At 40.0% G+C, this 16410-nt stretch overlaps 2 protein-coding genes across 2 annotated transcripts in view; one reads left to right on the top strand and one right to left on the bottom strand.

Moving 5' to 3' along the window:
- Nucleotides 1–5874, top strand: part of LOC130187587 (tyrosine-protein phosphatase non-receptor type 14-like) — a 39744-nt gene extending 33870 nt beyond the window's left edge. Inside the window, exons 16-20 of the mRNA XM_056405311.1 lie at nt 982–1200; nt 2423–2551; nt 2766–3000; nt 3330–3493; nt 3753–5874. Coding sequence (XP_056261286.1) covers nt 982–1200; nt 2423–2551; nt 2766–3000; nt 3330–3493; nt 3753–3881 — 876 coding nt within the window. The 3' untranslated portion in view covers nt 3882–5874. The remainder of the gene's footprint in view (nt 1–981; nt 1201–2422; nt 2552–2765; nt 3001–3329; nt 3494–3752) is intronic.
- LOC130187588 (N-lysine methyltransferase SMYD2-like) lies at nt 4559–15397 on the bottom strand. Its single transcript, XM_056405312.1, has 12 exons — nt 15178–15397; nt 13098–13161; nt 11803–11913; nt 11646–11706; nt 10027–10151; nt 9826–9893; nt 8901–9003; nt 8206–8316; nt 7941–8061; nt 7337–7511; nt 7086–7194; nt 4559–6601 (listed from the first exon to the last, which is right to left on the bottom strand). Exons 1-12 carry the CDS (start codon nt 15345–15347, stop codon nt 6521–6523), a joined length of 1299 nt encoding a protein of 432 aa, XP_056261287.1. The 5' UTR covers nt 15348–15397; the 3' UTR covers nt 4559–6520.
- Between the last annotated feature and the right edge of the window lie 1013 nt (nt 15398–16410).

Raw genomic sequence — 16410 nt, 5'->3', positions numbered from 1 at the left:
GGATCTTAGTAGCTCTGCCTGTATCTTCTGGAGTATATGATAACATGAAAATGTTATCACATAAATTCTTGTAATTTTAGGATACTGCAGATACAAAAGAAGCTTTTTAGAGCTTCTTGTTTTACTCACATTTGCTCAAAAAGAATGTAAACAAACAAATTCAGGGTGAAGATATAATGGCACCAGATTTATGAAGCTACTTCTAATCATGATTAAGAGTCCTTTCTTTCAAGAAGAAGAATTCAAAAAACTTTCAAGCCCACATTTACTTGTTCAAATTGTCTTTAATGATTCAGAGGATCAAGATGATTGGAGCTGCTTTTTAAACAGCAGCTTTCTCACCTGTTGACTAAGAAGTTTGGCTGCTAGTTGTCCCGATGAAACTCAAAAAACAGCCTCTGATAATCACATTAATTTAATGAATTCCACTTCCCCAGTACTGTCTGTTTGTTCCCCTTTGAGTGCAGGGATGTGAAGCCCAGTCTTTGTCCCCGCTGTTGCTAAGCTAACGGGGGCAAGCCCTAAGTGGGCTGTGGAACGCGTGGCATGGTGGTGCTTATCGCCTCTGGGCCCGCTGGTATGTTAAGAATGTGACCCGAGAGAGAGCGAGCAAGCCGCAGAGACAGGGGAATCGAAAGAGAGAGAGAGACGGAGATGCTTCTCTGTCAGACATGACTGGCCTAATAAACACGTACCCGCACCAGGATGAATACCACCACTGCATGTCCTGCTCTTTTACAGCTATGTTGATGCTTTATAAGTGGTTTGAGTCAGTATTCAGTTGTCAGCTAAGAAACGTGGACATATATTTCAATGAGATTTCTGGATTCTGCTTGGCTGAATAGTCTCTTAGGTATGGTGGAATGTAAATGAATAAAAGCTCTTTGGGGACTCAAAGAGAAACCTCTGAATTATGTGTTGCTTGGTATTCAATGACTAACACCCCCTCCTCTCTTCTTCTCTTTCTCTCTGTCTCTCCAGTGTAAGACCTTGGAGTTGAAGCTGGAAGAGGAGCGGGTCTTCACTGAGTATGAGCAGGTGCCCAAGAAGAGGGCGAACTGTGTCCTCACCACGGCAACTCTGCCCGAAAACACAGAGCGCAACCGTTTCCGTGACGTCGTTCCTTATGAAGAGAATCGTGTCGAGCTTGTGCCCAACAAGGAGAACAACACAGGCTACATTAATGCCTCGCATATCAAGGTGTGATAACTGCTATGATCCAGACTTTTAACTAATAGAATTGAATTGATGCTTTTTCTGTGTTTACTCATGAGGTACGGGAGGTCGTTTTGCATACCGCACACTGTCCTACGAAAACCGTTGATCTCCAAAATATAATGTACACTACATGAACATTGGCAAACTGAGTTTGAAATTCAATGTGAGTGTATATAGAGGAGAATAATGATATAGACTTGGGAGAAAAGTCACAAATTGCTTTATAAGATTCAAGTTTATGTGTATGGCTCTCAATCACAGTTGCAGTCTCAAATCATACCTAGCATCACACACAACATAAATCAAATCAAAGGATATAAACTTGATACATTCAGCTCTCTGCTAGTCATTGTTGTGGTCATTTCTAAGCAGGGAATGGCTCGGAGGAAAGGATGAAAGGCAGCTATTGAAGGCTGTTTGGGCCTTTAAGCTCACAGAGCTTGTGGAATTCCCAAAGAATGTGGTCCAAACTCCAAACCCTCTTAAGTCAACCTGAGCTGCTCTCACTAGCCCCTCTATTCATGCTTAGTTGCAAACGGTGTGTGTGCATGAGTTTGCGTTTCGCGTGTACGCCTAATTGCGATCCGGTGCGAGAGTGCGATCACCACACTGAATCACTGCCTATCACGGTGTAACCCTCTTACTTCCTCCGTCATTTAAGGTAGCTGCCGCAGAACAAAAGGCCTTGTTTATTCCCCAGCCATCTCCTAATACTGTGTTTACAGTCACGAGGCGGCCTGAGGAATCAGCCGAGGCATGCTCATTATGTAATGGCTCTATGAAGTCTCTGTGGTTGGAGTGTATTGAAGACGGGAAGTGTTTCAGTGCCGTGTGTGGCCTTATGGTTATTAATGAGGGAAAGCAAAGGAAAGTTAAGAGTAGAGGAGTTGATAGTTTTTTAAATGAGAGAGAACTGGTGCCACTGTGGTCAAAAATCAGAGGTGTTTATACTGCCCTCCAGTGGTGGATGAGATTATTGTCCATCCCTTAAATGAGCTATAAATTAGATATATTTTAGAATATAAATTCATTCATTTTTTGGGCTAAAATTTGATTTTTAATTTGTATTTGTCTTAGATTTAGCTTTTTAGTGATTAACTTTGTTTACTGGCTGATTCTTGTTTGCACTGCAGTCACTATAATCTGCATGTGCACTAATTGATTGTTTATGTATATGTGTGTGTTTGTGTGTGTGTTTTCCCAGGTGATGATCAGAGGGGAGGAGTGGCACTACATCGCCACCCAGGGCCCTCTAGCCAACACCTGTGCCGACTTCTGGCAGATGGTCTGGGAGCAGGGGGTCAACGTCATCGCCATGGTTACTGCAGAGGAGGTACACACACAGATGCACACACATGGCATACGCAGATGTGGATATTTTTCAGCGGCCGACAGCTGGTGTTTGTCTGTGTGAGAAATACGATGACAGTGAGAATGTGTGTGTCACTGTGTCTTTGTGTTCGTTTGTATGTGCAAACACCGTCCCCTTCCCCTCCAATCACCGATCAATCCTCATCCTCCACTCTTCACCCTCTCTCTTCATCCAGGAGGGTGGCCGGTCCAAGAGTCACCGCTACTGGCCTAAACTGGGCTCCAAACACAACTCGGCCACTCACGGCAAGTTCAAGGTGACCACCAAATTCCGCACCGACTCGGGCTGCTATGCTACCACGGGGTTAAAGGTCAAACACCTGCTGTCTGGCCAGGAGAGGACGGTCTGGCACCTGCAGTACACTGACTGGCCTGAGCAGGGCTGTCCTGAATATGTCATGGGATTCCTCTGTGAGTGTGTCATTATTATCTTCAATTTCAAGACATAACAAGAAGCGATGAAACAACCGCTGTACCTTCATTATTTAATGTTGAATTTAAGGAATCGTTCAGATTTTGTGAAACTTATTCACTCTATGGCGGAGTTACATGAGAAGCTCAAGGCTATCAGTTAATGTTTCATTCCTTGTTTAGAAAAGGAAAATAGAAAACCAATAAGCGGTATAGGGTGTCTTCATATAACAAGTGTTAACAAACGTTAACCACATCCAGTGAAGTCTCTCTTCAGCCTGGCAGTCACATTGTCTACATCTTACATTTGTATTCCTTCTTTCCTGCAGCCTACCTAGAGGAGATCCAGTCTGTAAGGAGACACACTAACTCCATGCTGGACACCTCAAAGAGCCTCAATCCTCCTGTGGTGGTGCACTGTAGCGCTGGTGTGGGTCGAACCGGCGTGGTCATCCTCACTGAGCTCATGATCAGCTGCCTGGAGCACAATGAGGTGGGTGGAGACAGCCAGGGTTGCAAATGTGTTTGTTTCTTGACAGGATATATGTATCACAAGTATCATATGAATTCAAACACAGTTGATCCATTTTTGATTTCTCTCAGTGAATCCTTTTGTTGTAGCCAGCTTATATGTAGCCTACATTTTACACTATACACCCTTAAACGATTGTTTCTCACTTCACCTCTCTTTGTCTTTCTCATTTTTCCATCCCTGCTTATGGTTCCTCTCTCTCTTCTTCTCTTCTCTTCAGCCAATGGAGGTTCCCACCATGTTGTCAGAGCTGAGGCAGCAGAGGATGCTGATGGTGCAGACCATCTCCCAGTACAAGTTTGTCTACCAGGTCCTCATCCAGTTCCTCAAGAATTCCCGCCTCATCTGAGCGCAGGCTTTGCATGACGTGGCAGAATGGCAGCAGAAGATGACAATGGTACTTAATGCAAGCATGAGGACTGATACAGCAGATATAAACTGATAGCAGATGCAGTTAGAAGCAGCTCCGCTTTGATGTTGAGTTTGCTACGTGGCAGTTTATGGTTATGGAAATGTGTCGAGTTGCGTACAAACTCACCTCGTGGGAGGAAAGGATTCGTGTTGGCTTGTACTGAATCTGATGACCATTTCTCCTAGTCAGTGTGTTCACATTTCATTCTTTTATCCCCTGGGATTTAATCTTGGACCTGACCTTTCCGTGTGGAGAAGGCATGTTTGTGCGTTTTCACCGCGCAGGTCAGGTGAATAAGCAGCTTATCTTTCCTGCAGGCGTGAATGTGTATGTCTGTCTCAGTGCCCTGTGTGCTGTCCTGAGATTTCTTAGGAAATATCTTGAGAAATCAAGTCTTACAGTTACAGTTTGGATAGATTGCCTGTCTGCTACTTTTCTCATTCATTATTTAGCCATTATTAGAAATGGCATTATGCTGCATGAACAGTAGGTGGCAGCAGTATTATTACTAAACTCTATACTCTCAAAGAGTTTGCCAAACAAAAATACTCTTAAAATCACTGTTCTAAAATGTTCCTATATTTTTAACAGAATATTGATTAACACAGCAGATATTTACTTCAACTTGTAACAAATGTTTTAATTTATTTCTTTCAAGATTGTGGTCACATTTGCCATAGAACAGAGCATTGACAAGCATGTTGATCTTTTTGAACTTGTCTTAATTTTGATAATATTTTCCAGAAAGCCTTCCTTGTGAATGCCACAAGAGTTCCTTCTGAACGTTCCTCCTTTTAAACATTTCAATTAAGATCCCACTTTCACATGTAAAACACATACAAGCACACACAAAGTACATTTCAACAATCATTAGTTTCCACGAATCGCAGCGCCTTACGATCAAATGCGTCTTGTTACATTTTTTTTTTTTTTTACCTAAATGCATTTCAAAATGCTGTCCGATGAATTGGAGGTAATGTACACATATAATTTCACTGTTCGTATATGCAGTTAATAGAGAACTGTGCCCTAAGATACAGCATGCACTGTATCATGATGCCTTATTGAAACATGAAACGAGAAGCTGCCTGGCTGATCCTTGTTCTGGATCGGGTTTGATAAACTAAATTCCTTTTTTTTTTTTACCTCCAAAGATTAAATCTTTAAATCAGTATTTTACAGTTTATGTTTTGATGTGAGCACAACTTTAACATTTCAAATCATTTACCTAACTCTCAGGTAAAGATTTGGCAGTAGGAGAATGCTGATGTCTTGGTTTATTGTTGAAGGACAACAGTTTAGTGACTGTCTTTGCCAAAAAAGAAAAAGGCAGCTGTTTCTACTAATCTGATCCAAACCCAGTAGATTACTGTGTTGCCAAGAATCTGAATCCTGTGTATAAAATCACCTTCTGAAGAATTTTCTTTTACATGTTACATTAAATATACTTTTTTTTTTTTCCTCTGAATTGTAATGCAAAGCCCGCTGTGTCCAAAATAACTTTGTACATAATGGGCTTGTGAGAAAAAAGATTTCTACAAATGTTTTATATAGTTTTTTTTTTTTTTGGACTTGGTACCCTAAAAATACCGCAACATAATAAACTATGCATGCATTTTTATATTTCAATGTATATATTCTCAGATAAGTATAAGCTTTATGCTTTCTTGACATGTAAGTGTTTTGTTGCACTTCAGTTCTTTTTGTGACAGTATTTTCTCACACGGCATTCCACTGTTTGTTAATATTTAATTTTTCCCTTTAATTTTCCTTTTTTTTTTTGGCAAAACTCCCAAATACGTTTCAAAGTATGTGTACATATGTTTTGTATATGCGTTTTCAGTGCATCAAGTCTTTTGTTTTTCTCTCCCCAGACATGTATGAAGCTGTCGTACTTGCTTATTATGCAATAAAGCCTTATTTTCTTTAAGAGTGTGGCCACAAATTCATTTATTTTGGAATTTTGGAATCATTTTCTTTTAGCCACTAATACTGTGTGTGTTGGAGAGGGTTTCTCACACAGCGCTGGAGACAGTAATTATAACAGAGCAGTCACAGAAGGTGTTAATGCAAACACAGTCCTCTATCCCAGCCCTCCATTGTGGCTTGGGCACATTCTGCAGCTTTAATAGGCCCCTTGTGGTGAGGCAGCTGTCCTGACTGGCTGACAGGGATTTTGTTGCACTGACCCTCTGCACATAAACGTAAACATCTCGACTGATGGATGACCGGGTCCAGCTGACGTGTCAGTCAACAAGCCAAAACAAATACGAAATCATTAACAGTTCGGAAAACAACTTCTCAGATGCCTTACGGTCAACATGAGAGTAAAAAGCACATTTCACAGTCAGCTATTCACCTTGGCATAAGAACTTTTAACAAGGAGGTACAAAAGTATTCTTCACACAACTAAAGTTAAAAATTCAACCTCTCAAAATCCTTTCCATAAAAACATAAATTGTCTCTAATACCAAAAAGGGTAGAAAGTGCCTACAGTTCTGTAGAGCTCCTAATCAAAGGAGTGTATGCAGTCCATAGGGATCAGCCACGTTCCGTCATTTCCTTCCTTTCTCTTCTCATTTTTGTGTCATCTCTTTGCGCAACTCTGTCAAGTAGTAGTGATCTTTCCCGTGAACCACCTCCATTATGGCCATTGCCTGTGGGCACACAAAAATAATTTGACAACATTTTACAGCATAGAAGTATGTACTTTATTTCTAGGTTTGAAGGGCATTGAACTGCACTACCTTTTTTTTTGGTACCAGCTGAAATGTGTCTGTAGCATCGACTATTCCTGATTCCTTGACTAGACAGTTTCCTATTTAAATTTCAGACTGAATTTTATTTAGTTAAAGTACTTGAATGGCTGCTCATGATTATTTAAATTAAAACATGACTTGAGTTCAAAAAATGTCTTTATATTCCTCTGAGTAAGGTATGGTAAAAGGTTTGGGTTATCGGTACCAAAACTCAGGTGCTGTACTGGTACTAGTATTACAATAGAATTTCAAATGATACCCAGGCCGAAAGATTATTGCTCATGATTTTGCCAGTCCAGTATTTGCTATTGTTAATTTCTTTGAGAGTCATTCGCAGCTGTGGTATGAGAGTCTGATATAAAATGTCAGAACGTCACTTTACCTTCTTGAGAGCGCTAATGCCCATGGAGTACCTCTCCATCCCCATGTACAATCTGCCCAACTTCAGGTACATGGAGGACACATTCAAGGAGTAGGGAGGATACAGCTGGCTGCATTGGACAGAGATCATACTTAGTTACATTTACTCAAACACACACAAAAAAAACCTCAAAAGTGTAGATATAAAAAACAGATTTGCAAAGAATCTTATGGCACAGATTTCAAAAGACAACCCAAACTTTTTCTTAGTACTTGTAGGGTTTGAGGATCTTCTCGCCGTATCTGATCGCTCCGTCTATATCTTGCATGTAAAGACAAACTCCCATGGCCTGGTACATCATGTGAAGCATGTAGACATTAGAGTCATGAAAGATGGCTCCCATCTCCTCCAGGCTCTGCTCACACATCTCCAGTAACTCACTAGGGGGTGCCACAGAGTCAAGGCTGCATCAAACGCAAGGTTGAGGTTGAACTGAAATGTCAAAGGGCCTCTGATCAAACAATCCGATGTTTTAAAGTCTGGGAAACTACTTTAATGACGAATAAAATCTACGATGAGTAAGTCAGTGAGTAAATCACAACTTGACTGCAAATAATTAGAAAATGTGCACTAATCACTTCTGACATCATGCAAATTATTCACGACATCAGTCGATTAGTTTGACGCTCTTCAGTGTAAGCAGGAGAGAGAGAAGTTTAACTGTTGAGGTGTCAGGCTCATAAGCTTTAACATTCAACAGTTAGCGCAAAATTTTTTACTTAATATTTCCTGCAGCTGTTCTCGATAAAACATTAAAATGTGCAGACAAATTGTACAACACAAGAGACAGTGTTATTTAATGACATTAAAGGATATTTTTTGTGTGTTTGAAGGCTCTGAACTCTCTGATGGTTTTCCGGGCGTAGCGCACCATATTGCTGATGACCTCTGGCTCAAAGGGGTCACTCTGCTTACGTACTTTCAACTTTGCCTTGTCCTGCAATAAAGACAGAGCCTCAGCTTGGTAGTCAACCCAACCCAACTTGTTGGATACACAACATGCATGCATTTGTATACCAGGATATTATATATTATATATCATGTTATCTTTATTTCTTTTTAACCCAGCAATTTTTCTTACTTTGGACTTGCTTTTACATTCCTTGCAGTCACAGGTGAAGTAATAGGACTCTCTCAGCCTGTTGTTACGGTCATCTGTTGGATAAAGGAGGTCTATGTAGCTGATGAGCACCTAGAGGTGGAAATAACACATGGAAACACACCACATGAGAATCCTAGACAATTCTCACCCTCCATTCCTGACATACTTCCTCCTGTTTGAATGTCTCAATTCTCTGGCAGACAACTCCTAAACTGCAGGTTAAAAGGTCAGGTCTAAAAATAACCACCACCCTCTTCAACAAACTTGTTATGCGGTATGGTTTACAATCATTTTTCTTTCAAAGTAAATTTTAATCATTTGATTGATAATTTAAATTGATAGATTCCTTTATATTATTAGAAGTGAAAAGGACATAACAAGTACTCTGTGTCATTTATCAGAAAAAAAAAAGATGGCTCTTTAGAAGTAGTTCAGAGGATCTTCTTGCTATGGTCTGAGTCACCAAATCAAGCTAATAGACAGGAATATAATTAGCAAATGTTTCACACGCTCTGACCTCTTGTAAGAAGCATGGCGCCCTCCTCCACACACACACACACACACACACACACACACACACACACACACACACACACACACACACACACTTGTGAAAAAAACTAAAACAGAACAGGACTCAACCCCCTGTAAAGGCAGCTGTCCCCTTTCCTCACTTCATCTCCCGGCTTCATGTTCTGCACAGCCCGAACCTCGGCTGACATCCCGTTATACGTGACTATGACGCTGGGAAGACAGCTGTGGTTTATCAGTGCCACACTGTGAGGAGAGACAGACAGATACCAAGAGAAATAATGAGATTAGAATAAAAATAACACTCTACTTTCCCTTTTTTTCTTTTTTTCTTTTTTTTAAACAATGGATGAAATAGGAGCAGTGAGACTTATTATTACTCACAGCAATGACATAACAGTGACATAACCACTTTATTTTTAAGTGGTATTAGCACTATGCTACAACTGTGCCTACAGAGAGGTCTTGAGTGTCCCTGAATTACATGAGCAGCCTTGTCATTACCTGGGTGGCAGGCTGGAAATAGCTCAACGAGGTGCTGAGAGAGCAAATTCACTCTCACTCAGCCAATTTTAAAACATCGCCACAGCAAAGAGCCACCAAAACACCAACTGGAGAGGAAAAGTTGTCTTGTCGGGCCTCTTTGAATATCTGTTACTGGCGTAAATACTGAGTTTTAAATTATACACAAATACTGCAAGTTAACTTCTACAAACAGATTTCGACTTAGTGTACATATGGCAGATACATGGTCAAAAACAGAACAATTAAATCCAAAAAATGTACGTTGCATTATGGCTATTGAGAGCATCTGCAACATTTGAACTAACTAAATCAGCAAAGGTGAATAACAGATCAAATATAAAGCTCACCAATACTGATACAGATACTTATCTACTGAATCTCACAAAACCGTGAAATTAATCTGAGGTCAACTAAAAAAAAAAAAAAAGAAAACCATGACAGAGGAGAACATACTGTGTGATATACTGTACATTTACATGCGGTGTTGAAACAGTACTGAATGAAAATGTGGTTGTATGTATGCATGAGATTTCTCCTTCTTACTCTGGGTACACTGCAGTACCTATGTGGGATAATTCATCATCCTCTATAGTGAAACCATTACAGGCAACCTGTTGAGTAAAGGACACAGAGCAGAGAATGAAACAATGCTTGCACATATAATCATCTTGTTTTACAGTGAATTGTGTGTGTGTGTGTGTGTGTGTGTGTGTGTGTGTGTGTGTGTGTGTGTGTGTGTGGTACCTGGGAGAACAGTGCGAGCAGGTCTTTGTGGTCAGGAAACTCCAAGTGTTTGGAGTAAAAACGATGCAGTCCGGCAATGTCTCCCTCGTTCATCTCTCTTTTCTCATTATCTACATCTTCCACGTCTGTCAAAGGAAGAGGGACGTACATTTTCATTTGATTGTATTAGTTTGATACAATTATTGAATATTATTCAACTTTTATTTACCCAGTTAGCCAGTTTGTCCAAATTAAACCCAAATTACACAAGTGACCAGTCTACTTACTTGCAATGTTGTGCTGCTTGTTGAAGCTTACTTAAGGTAAATCTCACACAGTTTTTTTTTTTGTTTTAAATCTGAAAGAATTACCATTTCCACTCTTAATCTCTTTACACTGTATGTATGGTCAACTTGATTTCCAAATTACATTGAATTGTTATTACAGAGTGAACCTGGTTTCTATCTGGATTTTTAAGCTCCATTAACAATATGAGCCACATCCATTTCAAATGGCAGACAGACAGACAGTAACTGTAAACAGACAGCGATGTGTGTGTGTGTGTGTGTGTGTGTGTGTGTGTGTGTGTGTGTGTGTGTGTGTGTGTGTGTGTGTGTGTGTGTGTGTGTGTGTGTGTGTGTGTGTGTCTCTTAGTGTTTCACTTTTCCTTCAAGACACAGAGACACACAAGATTAAAGTCACACACAAACATGGGCACACTGACAAAACTGTGTCTCCCCATTACTAGTTGCAAGACGCTGTGATTATTGCAATTAGGTTGTATTTGCATATTTCTTTTTTTTTTCTATAATTTCTTTTTTTTCTAACTTGGCTTTCAATTCATAAGAGGATTTAGATATAATCAACAAATTATCTGAACAGAAATCTGTGCATTGCAAATTTCTGATATTCTATTACTAAAAGAAATGTGAGGACTGGAGTCATGACGGCCAATAGCATAGGTGGCCAAAAAAGAAAAACATATATTCTGTTTTTGCTGCAGCACTGTTAATATGTGTAGGTAGGCTTTTTTTTCTGGGTTCTAATATTAAAATTATTACCCCATGAATTTAACATCAAAACTGATGTAGCTGAACCAGCGATAATGCTCAGACTATTTTTTTCTGCCACATATTCTACATACTGTATAGCAGCTATATATTTATACCTGTAATATTTTATTATAACATCAGGAATAATTATGTTAATATAGATTTTTATGATTTTGAACTGAGCCTCAATTATGAATTAAAAAAAAAAGATTTCCTTGATCCAACACCATTTGACATACAGACACACATGCAGTCAGCACTGTGTGTCAGTCTAAAGTGCTCCTGATTCCCTTTCAAGCTGTTACACTTGTTGTCTAATGGCCATTCGACCCACATCCATAGGATATATATAGATGTGGCCATGGGTGTCTCTGTCACTCTAATCTGAATGGGCTGTGCTTTTTGAAGAGGGACATCTGGGGGCACTTAGGACTGAAGTGCTGAAACTCAATGTCTATGAACCCCAGTCCTCACTTTATCCTGAATTTATACAAATAACTTCCAGGTTGTTTTATAAGGAGCAATCAAAGTAGAATCACAAAAGTGAACATGCGTGCTTTTGTCTGTGTTAATTAAGCAAATACTCACGGGATTGTATTTCTTCTATTAGCAAGAGCTTCTCAGACATACATCTTTCTTTCTGCATTTTCTGTGGAAACCCGTAGAAATGATAGCAGTGAACTACAGTACAGTATGTGCCAGACAACTCTCATACTCTCGTTGTGCGTTTTATTAACTCTTCAACCTTCTTGGCGAGGATCCGGGCCACCAGGCGGGTTATCTCTGACGGGCACCAGTTCTCTCCGAATGCACTTATTGCCGAGCACTCCAGCTTGTGCATGGACCAGTCCCCTTTCTACACACAAACACATATAAATATTATAATGGAATAAAAAGATTTAAAAAAAAGATCAACGCTGTAGTTTAAAACCGTTTGAAATGTGAGTATCTTCAGTAGAGCCAGCTATTAAGTCTCACCACAACCAAAGGCCTAACAGTTGGCACATATGGCCCCTGAGCTACACCACCAGCTGTAGCATTAAGCAGCATGGTGGAATGTGACTCCACACTGTGTTAATCTAATGCTACCCTCACCCCTTTACCCCCCCAACATGCAAACTGACCCATTCATTTACTGTCTGCCCCCCCCCCGATTTAGTTCATTATAATCAAATCAGGGCAAGTTAATTTATATACAGTAGCTCCTTATCACATGTCATACGGACATATACATCATAAACATGTAGCCATGTTGGGCTGGTGGCATCAGTAAATGGGTGTGATGTATGAATGTGTGAGTGAATGGGTGAATGTGACAGGTATTGTCAAGCGTTTTGAGCGGTAATTAAGACTAGAAAACTGCTGTATAAGTGCAGTCCATTTACCATTTACCACCTGTCATACACATAAAGAACTACCCAAACATTAACCTGCAAATGGGCAATTTGGAGTCTTGAGCTGAACTTGTAAGGTAAAAGTGTTTGCCTGCACCACCCACAATCCCACAGACAAAGTAATTTCTCAATATCAATCGACCCAAACTTAATTAAAATGACACCACAGTAAAAGACTAGACTAAAGGCTTAAAGACCTGTAATGCTCAGAGCATGTGGGGTCAAAAATGTAAGGTTTGGCCTGAGGTTATTACCAGAGGAAAGGGACATGCTGTTGCCTCTCTGCTGTGGTTTTGGTTTTATACAATTAAGAATTGTCACTGATATGATAGCTGACCTGTTAGATACAAAGTCAGGTGATCACCAAAGCCATTAGAATTCCACCTCTGGATAACATGAGTGCCTTGACCAAATTTCATGTCAACCTATTAAATTGTTGTTGGGAAATTTCTCTCTGGACCAAACAAACCAACCAACCACAGAGCCATGTTGCTTGAGGAGCAATAGTAGCTTTTCTAAGGGGTATACAATGTGGCAATTTTGAACACTGAGCTTCAACATATATACAGTAATGACATATTGTCATTTGAGCATCCACACATGAATCATTACATCACAGGAGCCACTCTGTCAAAGTGTTTCCTACCTGGCATTTCACATTGCAGTAGAAAGCTTTCTTGCACTTCCCACATCTTGCCAATCCCTCTTTCCTATAAATGAAAAAAGAGGGTCTATTATCTTATGGATGGCAAGTGGCACATTATAAAGAAGTTACTCAAAGATCTTCATCCATCCTTGAACGATTTACTTTCCCAGACACACTAAGAAACAAGTCAAACATCAGACAACCTGCACACCAAATATCGCTCAGAATATATTAGCCTTCAATATTGTGAATGTAACTGTATACATGCATCTGGGTATAGGTGAGTATCTGGTTGCTTTAGTGTTTCACTGTTTAAGTGCGTGTATGAACATTAAAACATCCTGCTCTGAGACAAGAAGCAGCAGTTGCTGGAGGCCTGTCATAACCGATAGCAATGAAGGGCTTTAAAACATTCTGTGGTATTAATAGAGCTGACCTTATGACGGACCAGCTGTCTCTCTACCTCATTGAAACAGTAAAGCAGTCCAAAAGTCCACTGATATAATTTTGAGACACTTACGCCAAGTTCAAATGAGCAGAGCGTGGTCGGGGTAAGTGGTGGGAAAACACAACGTGATGTGAAGTCTAGATGTAACTTCACTTTTTCTAAAATGAGTTATCAGTAATTTCAGATCTTGATCTTCTAAAAGAGTCTTTGACTGTACTATGCAGAGAAAAGGTCTCATGGGGTGGTATTTTCAAACTCACACCTAACTGAATGAATCTCCTGGGATCAGTCTCCTTAATTCACATTTGATTGGAAATTTGTACAGGTCTCTGAGGTTGACACAGTCAGGGTCTACTGTATTTATGGAAGATTAAGGTTACAGTTATAGACAAGAGACAAGGTCACAATTAGAGTCAGGATTGGGGTAAGACTAAGGTCAGAGGTAGGGTTACAGTAGGCTACAATAATTACAAAAAAAAACTAATGATACTTCCTTTCTGTCACTTTGTAGTTGAGCATCAGCATTGGGCAGTAAAAAATTTCACTGACAGAATCCAAACTGTGCACATAATTAAACTTCTGCAACGTTTCACATTAGTTTAAAGGAAACATCATTAAAGCAACACTCCTTCCACACAAGCAGCACAGCTCTGTCAGCGCTTCACTATCATTAAAGGAATCAACGATGACAAATGACTGTTGCTTCAGTGTAAATCACCCACAATGAACCTCACAGAGCCTTGCCAAATAAAAACACTGATTTCACACCAAGCACAACGTTGCTAAGAATAGCAAATCATAACAAAGCATCACAAAACTGCTGCTGCAAGAGTAAGTACTTTAACTTTTACATCGTAGCACTCTCAGTAAGGTGAAAGGAGAAAGGTGTGTGTACACAGTACAACCAGATGAGGATGCAGCACAAAGAATATTATTTGACATTAGATTAGATTTAATTTCACAGAGTAGGTTCTAGTACAACAAAATGCAGATAGCAAAAGTGCCTTTAAATATGAACATATGAAAACAAACATGTACAGAATAAACAATAAACCAATGGGGTAGTGATAGAAATAAGGAACATAGCTGAATGTTGCCATTAAAACGTAATTTAAGATGATGTTAGGAGAATATATATGCATTTGTATTTATGATTACCTTACTAATTGATCACTCCTTTAACTGATAGAATAGGATGGAATGTATGTGTCTGTAATTTATAGCCCCTTCATTCATCCCAACAACAGCTAGAGTTGAAAGTGACTGTATTATGTAATCATGGTGCCATTCAGTTCACAAAATCTGATGCTCACCATTCCTGTACTCACAGAGAGGGTATGTAGATCTGTGAAAGAAGATATATAGGAAAGACCAGCCACACAACTGAAATAGATTTTATGGAGTGACATTTTAATATCTTCTTTGGTAAATCTTTGGTGATCAGAACTTATTAAGACTCCATCACTTATGAACAGAAAGTAGTGTCTGTAATGAGGTGTTGCAGGATATGCTGCCGCAGGATGTCAGCCGTCATCAGGACGTTACATCTGATACAGGCAAACGTCCTCAAGTGCAGGAGGGTAATGAAATGGGTTATCAAAGCATGCAGGGATAAAAATAACCAGTCATTACCTGGTGAAGCAGAACTCGCAGTAGCAGTCCCTCTCTTTCACTGAAAGCACATAAGAGTACGCCGGGCTGGAGAACAGGAGCTCTCCAACTTTAAAAGGTCTGGTAACGCGGAGACCTCGACCTTTTCCGGGACTGTCAAACCTCTCAAGTCCCTCGATGCTGCCCGTCATTGTGCCTCCTCCGGGTTGCCTTCTTTCTGAATGACTCTTCAGTCAGAGGGAGAGAAAGTGGGATGTGGCACCCCAGCTCCAAGTGTTGGGGCGTTACCTTCCCCAATAATAGTTCATAGTAGCACCCAAAGGCACACAATATACGGAAGAGGATTAGGGCCACATGTGGAGAAAAAAATTATTTAGAATTCACACTTTTTTGTGAGATTTCTGAGATTAAAGTTTTAGAAAAAAAAAACACAAAAACTATATACATTTGTGTGCGTGATGATTTAGGAACCCTGTAGAGTAATTTCACATCAGTTACATTACATTTGTGGCTGTCCTGTGGGTTAGGTGAGGCCTCCAAGGGGTGGTGGGGTCATACTAGACCCCCCCCCCCAATAATCTAACATGCATTGGCGTTTGTTTTCTCACCAGCTAAGGAAAAGTCATGAATCCATCATATAAGATATCTTAAATTTAGATTAAAATATTTATTATCGTTACATCATCTCATTTCCTCGTTTCCCCGAAGTTTTCAATTAGTACAACAGCGCCCCTAGCGGTAAGTCTCTATCGTCCGCTGGAAAGTGTTGCAAAGTTAACTTGATGAAAAACAAACAAACAGACAAACAAAAAACTCGTTAATGAACTGTGAATTGTGGAGTCATCCGCAGGTCACATTAAAAAGAACAGAAAGTTAATTATTAAAATGGAAAAAAACGGAAGAGCTTTTTTTTTTTTCGTTAGCTTGTTCTCTAGTTTTGCTAATGATATATTTTTCGTTTGCTAGCAGCTAGTTAGCATCGTCGGAGAGAGAAGATGAGGAGCTCTGTTGACAAACAATCGCAGCAACAAGTGCAGTGGGACTGTGGGACATGGATATTCACCACTTCATTGAAAGGACGGGCTTCTTCGTCAGATACTGTGAGTAATACCTTTTCTTTCTCTGACGGCGCTGAATTTAGCTTCCGACTCGCAGCGTCCGATTCGGCGCTAAGGGGCAAGTTAACTTAACACCGCTGAGCGACCGATATCATCTCTTTTTTGCATCTATTACTGTTGTTAAAGTGTGTTAGAC

The sequence above is a fragment of the Seriola aureovittata genome, chromosome 19 (genome assembly GCF_021018895.1).
Source record: "Seriola aureovittata isolate HTS-2021-v1 ecotype China chromosome 19, ASM2101889v1, whole genome shotgun sequence".
NCBI classification, from domain to species: domain Eukaryota; kingdom Metazoa; phylum Chordata; class Actinopteri; order Carangiformes; family Carangidae; genus Seriola; species Seriola aureovittata.
This window is presented reverse-complemented; position numbering and strand designations above follow the sequence as displayed.

Coding starts and splice junctions, on each gene's coding strand:
- LOC130187588 (XM_056405312.1), bottom strand. CDS start 15,347: ATGACGGGCAGCATCGAGGGACTTGAGAGGTTTGACAGTCCCGGAAAA. Junction 13,162..15,177: donor TGCGAGTTCTGCTTCACCAG/GTAATGACTGGT, acceptor TTTCATTTATAG/GAAAGAGGGATTGGCAAGAT. Junction 7,195..7,336: donor AAGATCCTCAAACCCTACAA/GTACTAAGAAAA, acceptor TGTCCAATGCAG/CCAGCTGTATCCTCCCTACT.